The following is a 16,578-nucleotide window of genomic DNA, read 5'->3' on the forward strand; positions in this document are numbered from 1 at the left end:
CTGCACAAGGGAGGTTGCCAGAAAGTCTGGGAACACCTCCAGCCAACTGGCAGCCACGCTTTGTACTTAGAGCACCGGTGCCGCCCAGGTCTGCCAGGAGACGGGTGCAGAGGGACACAATGCCTTACCCCATCCTCTCATTCCCAGGATAGCGTGTGTCAAAGTATCTACCACAGAGTACTTGCCCATGGGGGAAAACGTCTCCATGAACTAAGTTTTAGCGCCCTTTTGTAGTCTTCCATTCATTCCCCACAAATACATGAAGCACTGGCTCCCTGCTGGGTGCTGTTCTAGGCACGGTGGACGGCATCAACCAGGGCAGACACGTGCCTGCTCTCACTGAAATCACATTCCAGCCGAATGCAAACTGCATAATGAAGACTAAGGACCCCATAGTAAAGAAAATTGATTAATTTATCCGACCCCGAAAACTTCACTATTTTACTTTTTAAAATAAACTGACTATATTTATTTTGGAAAACTCTGCTCAACACCTTTTCTCAACCTCCACTCCACTCTCTCATTTCTTCCTCAAATTTCGCACGTCAACTTCGAAGAGCCTGCAATCTCAGGTGACCAGTTTCCTTTTTCTCTCACTCCCAAGACGTTCAATTACTTGTCTATGTTCCTTGTGTCTAGCGCAGTTCTCTGAATATAGGAGGTGACTGTTCTCTAAAAGAATATAATTTGAAACAAGGCATCAGGTGATTAAAAAAAAAAGCTAAAAGCCAGGTTCAAACAGCAGAGCTGACTCTGCAATTAAATTTAACGTATATCTGCAAGAGAATCCCTAACATATCAAAGGCCCACACGGCACATGGTGGTAGCTGCAACTCCATTATATCTACTCATAATGAATGTGTCACAGCAGACACAGGATGGGTCATTATGTGAATAACGCTGTTTCTGACACTTTACTCTCTGCTTACCTATCAAGAAAAGGCTGCCAAAACTAATATTGCACTGAAAAATGATTAGCTACCTTATCAACATTTTTGGTTCACACCCTTGTCAATCACAGAACATTCCTTAACTACTTGACAGTCTAACAATATTTTATCCTTCAATAAAATCTCTTAATGCTTTAACAAGATGACTAAAACACTCTGAGCTGGTTTTCTTGCACTTGAGAATTTATTCCAACTGCTAATAACTCACAAAATGTATATCATTTGAAATAAAAATTATTAAAGTAAATGCCTTTAAGCCAACTAAATAAAAGATCAGGTAACTAATATTTGGGGAGTATACTATAGTTTATAAAACACTTTCACTTTTAAATATCTGATTTAATTCTTATACAACTCCATGGGCTAGAAAGCATTATTATTATTATATTACCCATACTTTACAGAAAAGTAAAATTTCACTGATTTGATGAAAAAACATAAACTATTACTTGGTTGAGCCAGAATCTGAACTTATATTTTGATTCCAAATCCCAGGATCTTTCTATGGCTTGGAAAGTCTCTATCCTTAACACTTTTATCAACATATCCAGGTGATTGAATAAATAAGTTTGAAAATTTATCAAGAAAATAGGATTTCACGACTAATATAAATTTGAACAAATACAAGGCAAATAACTGAAGGAAAATACGTGAGTAAACAAACACACAAATATGCTCACTATTAAGGCTATCAATTATGCATATGAATAGATATCCTTGTTTTAGAGCAATTAAGAAATGTACCATATTTCCACGTAAATAAGGTAAAATGAGTAGATGCCAATTAGGTGCCAAAGATCAGATCGTAAGCTCCCTGAGCACAGGGACTTGCCTCTTTTGTTCACTGCTCTACTCCCAGCACACTCAATAAACTCTTCTTGAATGAATGAATGAGAAGTGTAACATGGAATATAAAAATGAGGCTCTTAGTTATGGAAGGAAAAAGAATATGCAAACCCAGGACGCCAAGTACAATTCATTAGGTAATTACCAGGTAACTTATACGAGCCTATAACTAAGCTGTGTATGTATGGATCTTCCCTTTCAGATAACAAACTGCATGAGATGGGAATTAGAAGTCAGATTTGCATCCTCTAGAGTGCTTGGCTAAACAATTTTTAGTAGATTAGTTATTTTCAGCCCTGATTGTACATTAGTACGACTTGAGGAACTTAAAAAAAAAATGCCTAGAGCCCCACCAGACACCAACTAAAACTGAATCTCTAGGGGTGGGATTGAGCTCTGATTTTATTTTAAAGGTTCACAACTGATACTGATATCCAGTGATGGGTGAGCACCACAACTGTAAACCATAGTTTTCAAATTCTGGCATACAGGAGAATCACCTGGAGGGCTTGTTAAAATTCAGCCCCACCCCCCCAGAGTTTCAGATTCAGTAGGTCTGGGGTAGCACCTGAAAATGTGCATTTTTAATAAGTTTCCAGGTGATGCTGATGCTGCTGGTGTGGGAACCACACGTTGAGAACCACTGCTGCAGACCATCTAAAATGTTTTGAATGAATTAAAGAATAAACATAGGAGATACATGAATAGAAAAATATGAACATTATGCGAAAAATTTAAATATAAAAAAGAAATGTCATGCTCAACATCATTGGTCGTTAGAAAAACATAAATTAAATCCACAATGAGATACCATTACATACTTACTAGAATGACTAAAATTAAAAACAAAACCAAAATAAGCCAAGTGCTGGTGAGAGTGCACAGCAACTACAACTCAGACACTGCTGATGGGAGTGAGGAAGGGTACTCCATATTGGAAAACAGTCTGTCAGTTTCTTACGAATTAAACATACACTTACCATATGAGCCAGCAATCCCATGCCTGGATATTTATCCAAGAGAAATAAAAACTTACATTCACATAAAAACCTGTACATGAATGTTAATAACAACTTTATTCATAATGGCCCCAAGCTGGAAACTGAAATGTCCTTCAACTGATGACTGAATCAATAAACTATGGTCCATCCATTCGATGGAATTCCATATTAGCAATGCTATAGATGAATCTCAAATGCATTCTGCTCAGTGAAAGAAGCACTTAAAAGGCTACACATTGAAAGATTCCAGGTATACAACAATTCTGAAAAAGTTAAAACTATACGGAGAAAAAAACAAAACAGTGGTTGCCAGGGGCTGGAAATGGGGGGAGGTGTTGACTAGAAAGGGGAACCCATTTATACACATGTAACAATTATAAAACTTAAATCATTCCAACCTCGGGAAATAATAACCTGAAAAGATAATTATTTTCTTAAGTATGATGTACCTCGTCCCCAGGACACTTAGGATTTAGTCTGCCTATTCTAGGTTCAGGCTGCTTTCTGAGCACAGATGTCATCACACTTTCTCAAAATAAGCCACCAAGAAACACCCATAGCTTACAGTTTGTTTAAACCTGCTGCTGACTCATTTCTCCCTTGATAACTGAACCTTTCTTTCCTAATAACTTTAATTATAGCCATCTATCATTCTAAAGCTTCCCCTTTCCTCGGGAACGTATCTGTTATCCTTGTGACCTCCTGACTGTGAGACATTGAGTAAATATGTCACCTCCAAGATTCAGTCTGCTAAAAAGAGAACCTGCATTTTTCATGCATTCCTCTCCCGCATGTGGATGTCACGAAGATTAAGAGAGATGATGTATGTGCATGGGATTATTGTTGTGATGCTTGAAATAAATTTCATGGAATTTGTTCTAAACTTGTAGTGCAATAAATATCCTACTCCTCTTGACCAGCACACAACAGCTATTCACATTGGAAAAGGCCTTTTTAGGCACTATTTACTGAACGCATTGCCAAAACCAAGGGCTCTGGAAAAGGAGGACCCAGTTTGCAGTCTCACTCTGTAACTTACTTTGTGACCCTGGGCAAACTACTTACCTTTTATGAGTCTCACTTTTTTTTATCTATAAAACGACTACAACTACACATTTCTCTAGGGGCTACTTTGAAGGCAAAATGAAGCACACATAAACTATTATATAACGTGTGATATGATTCCTACTCCCTGATCTCTAAGTGGAAGTGCTCAAGCAAGAGATTTCTCTCTCAGCTAGGGAAAGCAGATTCTGCCAGTGTCATCAGAGTAAATCAATGCAGATCAAATTGTTCACTACTTACGAGTGCCATGACAAATCAATTTCTCAACAAATGAATAAAATGTATGAACTGAGAGAGGAGAAAACTACACGGCGCAGCGTTTTCAAAAGTTGAAAGATACATATATAGGGGAAAGAACATGAGCTTTGGTGTCACCCAAACCTGGCTTTGAATTTCAGCACTTGTGATCTTAGGGACATTATATTACCTCTCTTTGCATATTTTCTCACCTATAAAATAAGCATAGTTATCTTGAAGAGTTGTGAAAAACAAATAATGTATATAGAGTATGCAAGTACCATACCCTGTGCACAGGTAGGCACGCAGACAAACAATGCCTGCAGGTATTCATTAAGTACCATATGTACTAGGGATTATCCAAAGCCTGGCTATTTTATTATTACTATTTCCCAAAAGGACTAGGGCAAACCTAAGTTAAAGGCAGAACACATGGGCATTTTATTGGCCATTATAAAGGGCATTAGAAAAGCTACTTTTTCACTACCAAAGAGTTCCTTGATAGCTTAATGCTTTGACTAAAATTCTACCATGATAGAATCAACGTAATTTGAATTAATCTTTTTTTCTTCACTCATTTAATTATTTATTTGGTACCCCAAATCTGTTTTATAAGTACAAATTCCTGGAAAGTAACAACTGTGTGAAACAAAAGAGGGAGGATAGTTACACCCCTCCTAATGCTCTTTCTCTACCTCCGGCATCTCCTGTCTTCTGGTTCCACTGTTTACCAGCTTTGCAACCTTGGGCATATCACCTAAGCTCTCTGAAGCTACTTCATCGTTAAGACGGGAATGGTACCATTTAGCTTCCCTGATGTAAGTAACGACCTATGGGAAAGACACTGTATGGGGTGGGAAACACAAAGAAAGAAGGGAGGAAAGGGACACAGAAAAGAATCAGACAGATAACTGACTCAGAGAAGAGAAAGAAGGAGAGGGGCAAAAACATAAAGAATAAAAAATTTGCATAGGAGAAAAATTTCACTCAATGAGAACATAAGTCCTCAGGCCAAGGATGTAATTCAGCCTGAAAAAGTCAATCTCTGTTATGAAACTTATGATTTTAGCATTTTCCAACAATTATAGGTCATCCAGCAAGTGAACAGTGATGGTGGCTTCATCAACACTATCAAGGAAAAAATGAAGATCAACTGAGGGCCACAGAGATGCTAAAACTGTCTGTAGAAGAGCCAGCAAACCTAAATTTTTATAAATTTGCTTAAATGTTCTAAGCAGTCACACAAAGTGAGCTATCCTCACTTAATTCCTGAATACAATGCTACTATGGTATTAAAAAGTGTATTTTACCATACACACCACACATTTGCACTAATATATCACTATAAAGGGTTATATACACAAAATCACGTATACTGACTTTTTTGAGCAATTTAAAGGATTTTCAAAGCCACTATGAATTGTTAACCTTGTAAATGCTAATTTTCTTCTTTTTCTCACTCTCTTCTTTACTGATGATATATTGCTGAAGGGAAAAGAAGTTTTATCATCATATCGCCTTCACTAGATTCTGATATTGTTTTTCTAGTTGACTAATCTGTTTTATCAACATTAACTGAACTCTGATTATGTGAGGAACAAAAGGAATATAGAGATGAATAAGAAATTATTCTGCCTTCAAGGGTCTTGGGCTTTGGTTAATCACAGGTCAGCAACACACATTGTTTGGATAGACAGTTATCACTATGACAAAGATTTACAGGCTGAAAAGTATCAGGATTAAGTCAGGTTAGTCAACCCTTCGCCCAGTTTGAACGTACTCAGTGTATTTCTAAGCACAGTCAAACATTTTCCCTCCTAGCATCACCTTTGTTTCTTCCTCATTCGTTTTCTTCCAGGTTTCAAAACTCACACATGCCTTCCCAATCTCCAAAGGTGTTATCTTCTCTATAATCCCACTGTTCACCTGCACGTGGGTTAGGGGCTCCCATACCTGGCCCCTCACCACAAAATCTCCATCTGCTTTTCAATAGAACCCACTAGGTTTCCACCATACATTCTCAAATGATGCGAAATGCACATTCTGGCCTGAGTTTGGAGTATCTTGAAAACAAAACCATTCCTCTCCTGAAGAAATCACAACCTACTGTTAACTGGGCACATTAATGCTGATATCCCTTGTTAAGTGCCTAACAAGGCACTGAAAAATGATATTATGAGAGGGTAAAATCAAAGTTCACAAACTGATAGCTTTGTTTGCATAGTGTTTTAAAAATCTAGTAACTAAAAAATAATCAGCAAGATATCTGGGTTTTCCAAAAGAACCTGAAGATCAGGCAACAGTGGGTCCACACTCACTCGTAACACACTGGCACAGGTGGTGGGTGTCTCCTTTCAATAGGACATAAGCTCTTAAGTACATGACGGTTATCCTGCAGTTTCGTGACGATCGAGGACCTGTACTATAGTACTATTGCCTGGGCCTCGTGCTGCAGTTCAAGGACTACAGCAGTAAGCAAAACATAAGAGGACTTCCCCTCATGGAGCTACACTGCGGTTTTGAGGGCAAGCCACTAGGAACAGTAAAGTGAAGGCATTCTAATGTTTCTGAGGAAATCCCTATTTAACAGCATCCTTGAGTGAATCCTTTCGTGGAGCAGAACACCACTCCCCGTTTTACCATTTTTGAGATGTAGATTGAGCATGCTTAAATGAAGTTACACAGTTAATCTGTGACTCCATATAATTACAAGATTACAGTGTATGTTCTTCTAATTACAGTGTAAATTCTATGTCTGTATATATAATGCAAAAGTCATTGTCACTGAAATTGGATTCAAATATCTCCATATTTTATGTTCTGCATATCTCATATATGACCTTAATATACTGTTAAATTTGTAAACATCTTTGGATTAGCAAATTTTCATTAAAAAAAAAGAAATGCTCTCCCTTAATCTGAGCATTTAAATGTACCAACAAAATTACATTTCATATTAGATTATTTTAATATTAAAGATCTCAGATTCATAGTCAATTCCACTTTTGGTCACAGTGAAGCCCTTATATTTTGAAAATTTCTAAGTAGTATCAATCATTGCCCAATGCCCTCAACTTCCGCCTTGCTGACCTACACTAAAACTTCTGATGCCTACTAATTTTATAATAAACAAATGAATAAAGGATGAAAGAAAGATTGCTCGATGGCTTGAGAAAATGTCTATACAGAGGTATCTGCACACTCTAATTAAGTTCTCCTGATATTAAAACTGCAGGAGACCATGAGTTGTAATAGTGGAGACAGTTTATGTAGAAGAGGTGAGGAAGAAGGAAAATTACCTGAACATATTGTTTAGATAAATTAAAATAATTTCATCCAAGAAAGTCTGGTTATGTCTGCCTTAAACCAAACCATATTGTTGGTTTTACCACTTGAGTTAGTAAGAAGATGATGATTACCATTTAGGGAAACAGAATTCTTTTCTGTGAAATTGTTCCCTAATTCAGTTCTTACCACCACCACCAAGTGTAAAAATTCTCTTCAATCAATCTTGGTTTGTATGACTCCAAGAGTCTGAACTAAGAAACATGGGGCACAGGAGGGAGCTCAGTAGGGTCAGCAGGGAGACAGGCTACAAAGTAAGCGAGTCAAACCCGGGTCTTCTGGCTCTCTTTCCACTGTGCTGCACTAGCTCCTTCTCAAAAATAACTTAAATCCAAAGTAAGCTTTCAGAGTTTGCAAAGATCCACTATCTCATTTAATCTTGGTAATAATCCTGGCAAGCTGGGGCAGACACAGTATCTTTAATATACAGGAAGGACACTAGGTACCTGGGGATAAAATGTTTTGTCCAAAGAAGTTGGATCTAATATCTGGTAATATCCATGAGGCAAAAATAACTACCAAAAAAAATTATTGTGTGCAACTAGAGTATGTCACTTTTAGAGTGATCCTATCTTTAAATGAATATTGTGTGGCTGTTACGTTTGTCTCCTAGGGATGTAAATACCAGATATCTGTCCTGCCCCTATTCTTTCTCACCATAATCCTGCAGCACAGTCTTTCCTGCTGGGCCTGAATCCAGCCCCAGGCAGCTCCTATCAATCGACTGCCCATACTAGCCACACAGATAAAATCTGCATTCCTATTTTGATTCTCTTCATTTAGGTCCCACAACGTATAACATTTCTGACATTTTTCTCTGCCTTTGATTTGCTATTTGTTATTAATGCTTCACACACTATTTCATGTTTGTATATATTGTCTTTTCTAAGTACTGAGACTCTGTCTTTTATTTATCTCAGAGCACGAACTGCAAGGATTCATATACGGTAGGCAAAGTGTTCTGAACGTACCCGAGACAAAAGTATGGGTGTTCATGGAAAAATCTAAAGTTAAAAAACAAAAGACAAAAAACTTGCCCTTGTTTCTAATTACGGTTTAGATCAGGGGTCAGTAAACTTTTTCTGTAAAGAGCCAGACAGTAAATACTACAAGCTTTGTGGGCCAGATGGTCTCTCATGCAACTACTCAACTCTGCCATTATAGGGTATACACCCACAGACAGTAGGTAAATGAATGAGAGTGTCTATATTCCAATAAAACTTTATTTATGGACAACGAAATCTGAATTTTATGTAACTTTCATTTCACAAAACATTCTTCTTCTCTTGTTTTGTCCCCAGCAAACAAAAAATGTAAATTAAAGAATGTGAAAAACCATTCTTAACTTGCAGGAGGCAGGCTGGATTTGGCCCAAGGGCCATAGTTTACTGACCTCTCGCTTAGATCTGGGGTTCTCAGTGAGAACTTCGGGTGGTCTGCAGGATCCTTTCAGTAAGTCCAACTACCTATGTGTGAGGCCAGATTTTCTTTGCCTGCTTCAACCGAAAACAATGTACCACAACAGAATGAATGCAGAAGCAAGTATGAAGATCCAGCTGCCTTCTATTGAGCCAGAAATAGGAGATTTGTAAAAATGTAAAACAACGCCACTTTTCTTACTAATTTTTCTTTATGTTTGGGAAATATACAGTTATATTCTGTAATCCTCTTTATGATAAATGTAATGGGTTTATTATTGATTTTTAAAATGGATTAATATTTTTTAAATTCCTCAGTTTTGATTTTTAATATGCTAAACGTCCATAGCTATAACCCCTGTAAACGAAAGCTCTCTAGGGGCTCGGTACATTAAGAATGTAAGGGAGCCTGAGACCAGACAGTGTGGGACAGGCTGCTGAGCTACAGCCGGGCTAACTGACTCCTGCCTGGGCAGCACGGCGGGCACAACCTCAGGTTGACCCCCCACAGACCACCTGATTTCAGTCTCCCTCTTGACTTTTCCCCACCTAAGAGCTTCCTGGTATTTCTTTGATTAGATCCTAATTTGGTAAAATTTAATCCCATGCAATTTATGTTCTTGTATAATAAGTAGGTAAGAACGTGGTGGTTATTTTCATGAAAGAACCCTTCAGATATGTGCAGACCATAAAAACAGTTAAGCTTTTACTTTGCCAAAAAAGGTAGCTTGAAACAAGTCTCTCTCCCTGGCTTGTATTTTCCAATCTTTAAAAAAAAATTATTATTGCAATTTCCTGCCTTCAGAACATATCTCAAAACAAAAAGATTCACTGGCTCCTTTAAAAATCATAGTTCCTTTAACTTGGCTCCATAAAATTGTGACAGCACAATACTAATCAGCATCCTCACAGCAGCATTAAATCTAAAGAAATAAAGTTTAATTGACAGTGCTCATAACAATGCATTAAAAATCACATTCTGCAAGTAAGGTATACACATCTTACAGAGCATTTTAAGAGAGTATTAATATTTTTCTTGTTCTGTCATTTGAGATTTAAAAACTTTTTAAAAGAATATTTTTTAGGAGAAACAAAGGGAAAGCTGTCTTAATTTCAGTGTTACCACATACAGAGAAAACATATAAGGAAGCATTTCTTTCAATATAAATTTACTTTGTCATCAGGTTTAACTGTCTATCCAAATAATGTGTACTGCTGCCCTGGGGAAATTTTTTTCTCCCTCATTTTAGAATTAGAGAAACAACAACCATGATTCCAACGTTTATCATTTTGCTGAATTGTATATTCTTATTTAGAAACTGTTTCCCCATGAGCATATGTTTCTAAAAATCTTTACAGTTTTCTCTTATGAAATAGTAACTTTGTAAACAATAATGAAGGAGGAAGAAATTTGTATTTTTGGATACTTTTCCTTCAATCTGTATTATAAAATACGTTAAAAAATCAGGAATTATGATCAGATGCTAAATCTGCTATAATTTGTCATTAATGACTTCAAGTAGTAAAATACATTTGGCTATTTTTTTCTTTTTCTTTCTTCTTTTTTCTTTTTGAGGAAGATTAGCCCTGAACTAACATCTGCCGCCAATCCTCTTTTTTGCTGAGGAAGACTGGCCCTGAGCTTAAAATCCACGCCCATCTTCCTCTACTTTATATGTGGGACGCCTGCCACAGCGTGGCCTGTCAAGTGGTGCATAGGTCCACACCGGGAACCAAACCGGCGAACCCCGAGCCACCAAAGTGGACCGTGCAAACTTAACCACGGCGCCACCAGGCTTGGCCCCTACTTGGCTATTTTGACCAACACCCAAATTGAAATTTACTGGCATCTTTAAGATTAAAAAGTCACCACCAAATTATTACTTGTTTTGCGAATTATTACCCATCTGGGAGAACACTGCAAATTATATTAGAAAGATTTTGGTAGCTGTGATGTTCAATGAAGAATAAAGAATAGACTCAAAATGTGGGAAAAATGCTTACTGTTTAAATCCGAGTAAAAGCAAGAGTCCCATCATGATTGCAAAACACTCCAAATTGTGAAACCTAAGTTATTTGTAAGATAGACAAAAGTAAAGCAGCTTCCTCAGTCATTTTTTGAGATCTCAGCATCAATTTAAAGAAAGTGCTTATATTTAAAAGAAAGCCTATTTCAAAATATGAATCCCTACATTAAGTACAAATAGGGACATGAAGTAAATTTATATCTCGTATCATATGACATTCCTGTTCCATGTGTATACAAATGAAGGTGATACGAAACTAAAGTTAAAAAAAAAAAGTTGTTTACTTCACTATTCAATTCTTTAAGGACTAAAAGAGCCTCAAGCCTAAAAGAAAGAACAAGTGATGCTAATGTAAAAACAAATTATATGTAATTATTACGTGGATTACATGGAATAAGAGGAAAAGAAAGGACATATGTATTCACTGTGTAGAAAAGATATACTTCTGTCAAACACTGTCTACAAAAATTTTTTTGTGTAATAAATAATTTTTCCCACTCTTTTTTAAACCAAAATTATGTTCATTAAAAATCCTGAGTATAATAAAGTTTATGAGGAAGGCAACAAATTTAAAAATCACATGGAATTTATACTAGCACAAAGACAGAAGCGATCAAGAGGATTTGGTCTCTATTTGAGAAGAAAAAAATAGTCTGAGAAAACACTCATACCACTACCCCAAAGCAGCAAAACTAGAATCAAAGTATAGTTATTTTAAAGCTTGGCACAGCAGTTTAAAATTTGAAAACCACCACTGTTATTTTAATAAAATAATTTTCAGTTTTATTTTCCCAACCTCCCCACCCCCACCCCCCGCCAACGGTGGGAAGATACCCTGTAACTGTCTCCAGCTGCTGGGGAATTTTCTTAGCACTTTGTGGAAACTGTTGGCTTTCAGAAATGGACAGGCTGATTTGAACCAAAAGTTAGACAAAATACAGAATTGCAACAAGAATAAGAAGCAGTTTAGAAAGAGGATCAAGCCAAGCAGATAAGCAAACTTTATAAAATCAGTTTCCTGGGACCGTTCATCAAGTCAGTTCCGTAATTTCAAAAAGCCAGACGAAAGCAAAGCATGCTGACTTACATTGCTTCTTCAGTTCTCTCAGCTGTTGTTTAAATTGTACAAATTTTTCATTATTTTGAAAGTCTGCATCAGAATTCTTATCCTGTAGAGCCAAAAATTTCTTCTGCACTAACAATTTTAGATCTGGTATTTTTTCTGGACGTTCTTCTTTTACCTGAGGAAGACAATAACATTACCTTAGTTAAACGTTAACAATAACACAGTTTCGAAACGTTATTTTTATCTCATTTCATCCAAACAAAAATACTATAATGAGGTAGACAACAGACTCCCCCCGCCAACAGAGAACCAGAGAGGTTAGGACTGCTGGTCAACAGTGGAAGGAATCAGCCATCCCGTTTACTCTTCACTTTCTTAAACCATCCCTTCAATACCCTGCTAACTTGCTGTCTTTTTGACAACAACTTGGGAGAAAATCTTACATCAGTGCAACTGTGTCCTCCAACTTGCCCGGAACCTGAGCATCATGGCGTCTTCCTTTTCCCAGGCCTGCTCAGTGGCCTCTCCTACTCCCCGTTTGGTTATTCCATCCTTCATTCTCTTAACACTCCTCTTCTCTGGCCCTCTGCCCCAGCAGGTCCTACGTCACCAAAGTTGAGACTTCAACCTTGAACTTTCACCATCTGCTGCCACAATAAGGAATAAGGCAACTCTAAATCTATATCCTTTTTTTCCCCTCCCAATATTTTATCATAAAATTTTCAAATATGCAAAAAAGTTGAAAGAATTGTATTTTACCATTCGTCTACCTCCTAGGTGCCACAATTAACACTTTCCTGTTTGCTTTCTCACATATCTACCTACTATTTGTCCCTCTCAACCCATCGTCAACCTTATTTATTTATTTTTTTCTGAGGAAGATTCGCCCTGAGGTAACATCTGTGCCAACAGTCCTCTATTTTGTATGTAGGTCGCTGCTATAGCATGGCCGCCAACGAGTGGTGTAGTCTGCACCCGGGATCTGAACCCAGGCTGCTGGAGAAGAGACTGCCAAACTTAACCACTAGGCCACAGGGCCAGCCCCTCAACCTTATTTTTAAGTTTTTTCTTAATTCCATCTTGATCTCCTTCAGAATAAACCTTCCCTTTCTTCACGCTCTTTCCCCCCAAAACCTTTAAATTGCTCTTTACTCCCATATTTTAATACAAACAACTTCTTATGATCCCTGCCCTCTCCCCTCAGTTATTTTCTCTTTATAGGCCAGCTCCTCGGAAAAAAATAAGCTGTCTCCACTGTTTATACTTCCTTAGCCACCACCGTCAAGCTCTGGTGCCTCCACTTCACTGCAGTTGCTCTTCTGCTTCAATAATTGGCCCCTTGAATCAATGTTCTTTTCCTGACGTTCCTGCCACCAAACAAAATTCACCAACCTCTCCCTTGTGCCCCAATACACCTTAGATTTTCACCACAGCCCCAGTAATATTCAACTGCACTTATTTTTATATGTCTCTTTTCTCTAATAAAATGTAAACTTGTTGAAAGATGTTTGATTTATCGCTGTGTGGCCAGCACCCAGCACAAAGTAGGCAGTACTCAATATACGTGTTTCAAATCAATTAATCTTATTAGTTCCAAACACACTCACCCACTAAAACCCATCATTTACCTACTCTTATTCGTAGGAGTAGTGAACACAGGACATTTTCTGAGTGGGAAGACAACTTAGAGATCATCAAATCTTGACCTCTACCTTCCTTGGTTTCATAAATAAATACAATGATATAGAAAGAAGTTAAATGACTTATCTACTATCATCCTGTTAGTTAGAGGAAATGCTAAGACTACAAGATAAATAAAGAAAATTCTTGGTTTTGGTTCTAGTTATTGGGATTTATTTCTGATCTCTCTGAATCTAAGTATCAATGCACATGAAGGCGAAAGGTTATCTGTAATTTATCTGCTTTGAATACTCTTTGTCATGGAGAAAAGAATTATATATAATCTTCTTTTGCTGTAAGTTTTTATCGGCTAAATCAAAAGTGAAAATTAAGCATGAAACTAAAATGCCTAAATTTATATTTATAGTACAGAGTGTAAGAATTGACTGTCTTCTCGTTGTATTGATGATACACAACCAGTGCGGGATCCACCATCAAAGAGAGTTGTGAAAAACACGGAGAGGCTTTAATGACAAGTCTTACATGTAATTAAAATTTAAAATAAGTCCAACAAGGCTAAAGAACCAATAAAGCTCAGTTTGGAAAAGAGAAGGTAGAAAGGAAATTTAATAATGCTTTATGTCTCACGAATAAGAGCTATTACCCACGGTGACTAGATACCCTCTACCTCCATACTGGATAGAACAAGATAAAACAAGTTCAAGATCATAGCACACAAAGTTCAGAGTAGATGCCCACTCAACATAATTAATTTCCCTAGCTCCAGTACGTCCACTGTGAGGAGCTGGAGAGAGGGCGGGGGGCTGGGTAGGCATTTTGAGGTTGACAACATGGCAACCTGAACTGTGGCTAGTAAAACCTGAATAAACTAAATTTAGTGATCCAAAGTTACTTTTTCCTCCCACAGCCAGAATCTCAAGAGAACTGCTGTAAAACACATAAAGTCACTGCAGCAAAAATCTTCCCTGGAAATTTGATGCTGCAGTTGGCACAGCTAACCAGTGCAAGGAGAACTTATTGTACTCTAGCTATCAAAACGAGAGCCTGGAAAATATTAAATTCATTGTCTGTTTAAATCGATGCAATAAACTGGGATTAACTACATTTTTAATGGTTTCTTGCTTTGTTTGTATCTCCAAGAGAAATAGATACATAATCCCAAAAGGGGAAGGAAAAAGAGCCATTCTTTGAGTAGCCAATGCTAAGTGCTATCTAGTCTGAAAAAGGTAAGGATGGCCCTCTTTTCCTAGGACAAGTTTAAAACACCTCAAAGAAATTTAAGATGGGAAGAGAGATCTGTTAGATCCTTAGTCCACCCCTTTCCTAAGGATAAAGTCCCTGGACACAGGACTGAAAGCCTCAGTGAATTAAAAGACACTGGCTGTATTAGTTTGCTAGGGCTGTCACCAAAGTATCACACATTAGGTGGCTTAAACAACAGAAACTTATTTTCTCACAGCTCCAGAGGCTAGAACTGAGACCAAGGTGATAGCAGGGTTGATTTCTTCTCAGGCCTCTCTCTTTGGCTTGTAGGCGGCCATCTCCTCCCTATGTCTTCACATGGTCTTCCTTTTGTATGTGTCTATGTCCAAACTTCCTCTTATAAGGATACGAGTCATCATAAATTAGGGCTCATCCCAATTACTTCACTTTAACTTAATAACTACTTTAAAAACCCTATCTCCAAAGATAGTTACACTCTGAGGTACTGGGATTAGGACTTCAACATATGAATTTGGGAAGAATACAGTTCAGCATATACACTGGGTTAATGAATTTTTTTTTTTTTTTTGAGGAAGATTAGCCCTGAGCTAACATCTGCTGCCAATCTTCCTCTTTTTTTGCTGAGGAAGACTGACCCTGAGCTAATATCCATGCCCAGCTTCCTCTACTTTATATGTGGGACACCTACCACAGCATGGCTTGCCAAGCGGTGCCATGTCCGCACCCGAGATCCGAATTGGCAAACCTGGGGCTGTCGAAGCGGAACATGCAAACTTAACTGCTGTGCCACTGGGCCAGCCCCTTACATCATTATAATTTAAAAATGATAGAAACTCCTGAGAAGTAAACTTAGCAGACACCAAACTTACATAATGGGAATTTAATACTGCCCTTGGGAGACAAAAAGTCAGGTTTTAATGTACCACCCACTTACCCATCCAGTTTTCAGTGAGTGCCCTCTATGTGCCAGGCACTGAAGCTAAACGAGAAAAGCTGATCAGGAACAGATGGTGAAGAGCATTGGGAGCCAGGCTACGGAAGTGAAACCTGACATGACAGGCAGCAAGAATGACACTGAAAGATTTTAAGGAGTAAAGTAATAATACCACGAGAACATAGAGAATGCACTATAAACAGGAAGGGAGAAGGAAGCTCTTGCTGTATGTTAACCAACGGCAGAGAGGCTGGCAACATGGTCAAATTGTAACACTGTTTTTGAAGGAGATTGGGCAAGTCTTTTTGTGAGAGGAAGACAAGGGATTGGGAGTGACTCTGAATACTTTATATTTAACATGGGCAATTAGTTAAATAACATTTCCTTGAGGAAAGAAGAGGGCAATTCTGAATGTCTGTATAACATCTAAGTGGACAGATCTAATAAGCAGCTGGAAAGACATTAAAATGACAGCAAAGGAAGAAAAAGAAGAGAGATGTATAAGTAACTCTAGAAAGAATAAAGAAAACCAGGAGGGAAGAATGCTACAGAAGAAAAGAGAAAATGTCCTTAAGAGATGCTTGTCCCTTGGGAAAAGTGATGCAAGAGAGTTCAAGCAAGATGAGGGCTAAAAAGAGACCACTGGATTGAATTACTAGGCACTTAGTACACTGCGCTGGGACTATTTATCTGTCTCAACCTGCTAGCCTGTGAAGCTTCTCGCAGGCAAGGATGGTTTCACTGGTGTCCAGTGCACTGCCTGTTGCATAGTTGGTGCTCGAATGATCTTGATGAATGAGCCAATTACAGGGAGGCCAAATTAT

The 16,578-nt window shown here is 37.9% G+C and overlaps 1 protein-coding gene across 1 annotated transcript in view; it reads right to left on the reverse strand.

Annotated features, from left to right (window-relative positions):
* Positions 1-16,578, reverse strand: part of NSMCE2 (NSE2 (MMS21) homolog, SMC5-SMC6 complex SUMO ligase) — a 225,959-nt gene that overhangs the window by 136,352 nt on the left and 73,029 nt on the right. The window contains exon 4 of the mRNA XM_046642352.1: positions 11,977-12,130. Coding sequence (XP_046498308.1) covers positions 11,977-12,130 — 154 coding nt within the window. The remainder of the gene's footprint in view (positions 1-11,976; positions 12,131-16,578) is intronic.

The sequence above is a fragment of the Equus quagga genome, chromosome 16 (genome assembly GCF_021613505.1).
Source record: "Equus quagga isolate Etosha38 chromosome 16, UCLA_HA_Equagga_1.0, whole genome shotgun sequence".
NCBI classification, from domain to species: Eukaryota; Metazoa; Chordata; class Mammalia; order Perissodactyla; family Equidae; genus Equus; species Equus quagga.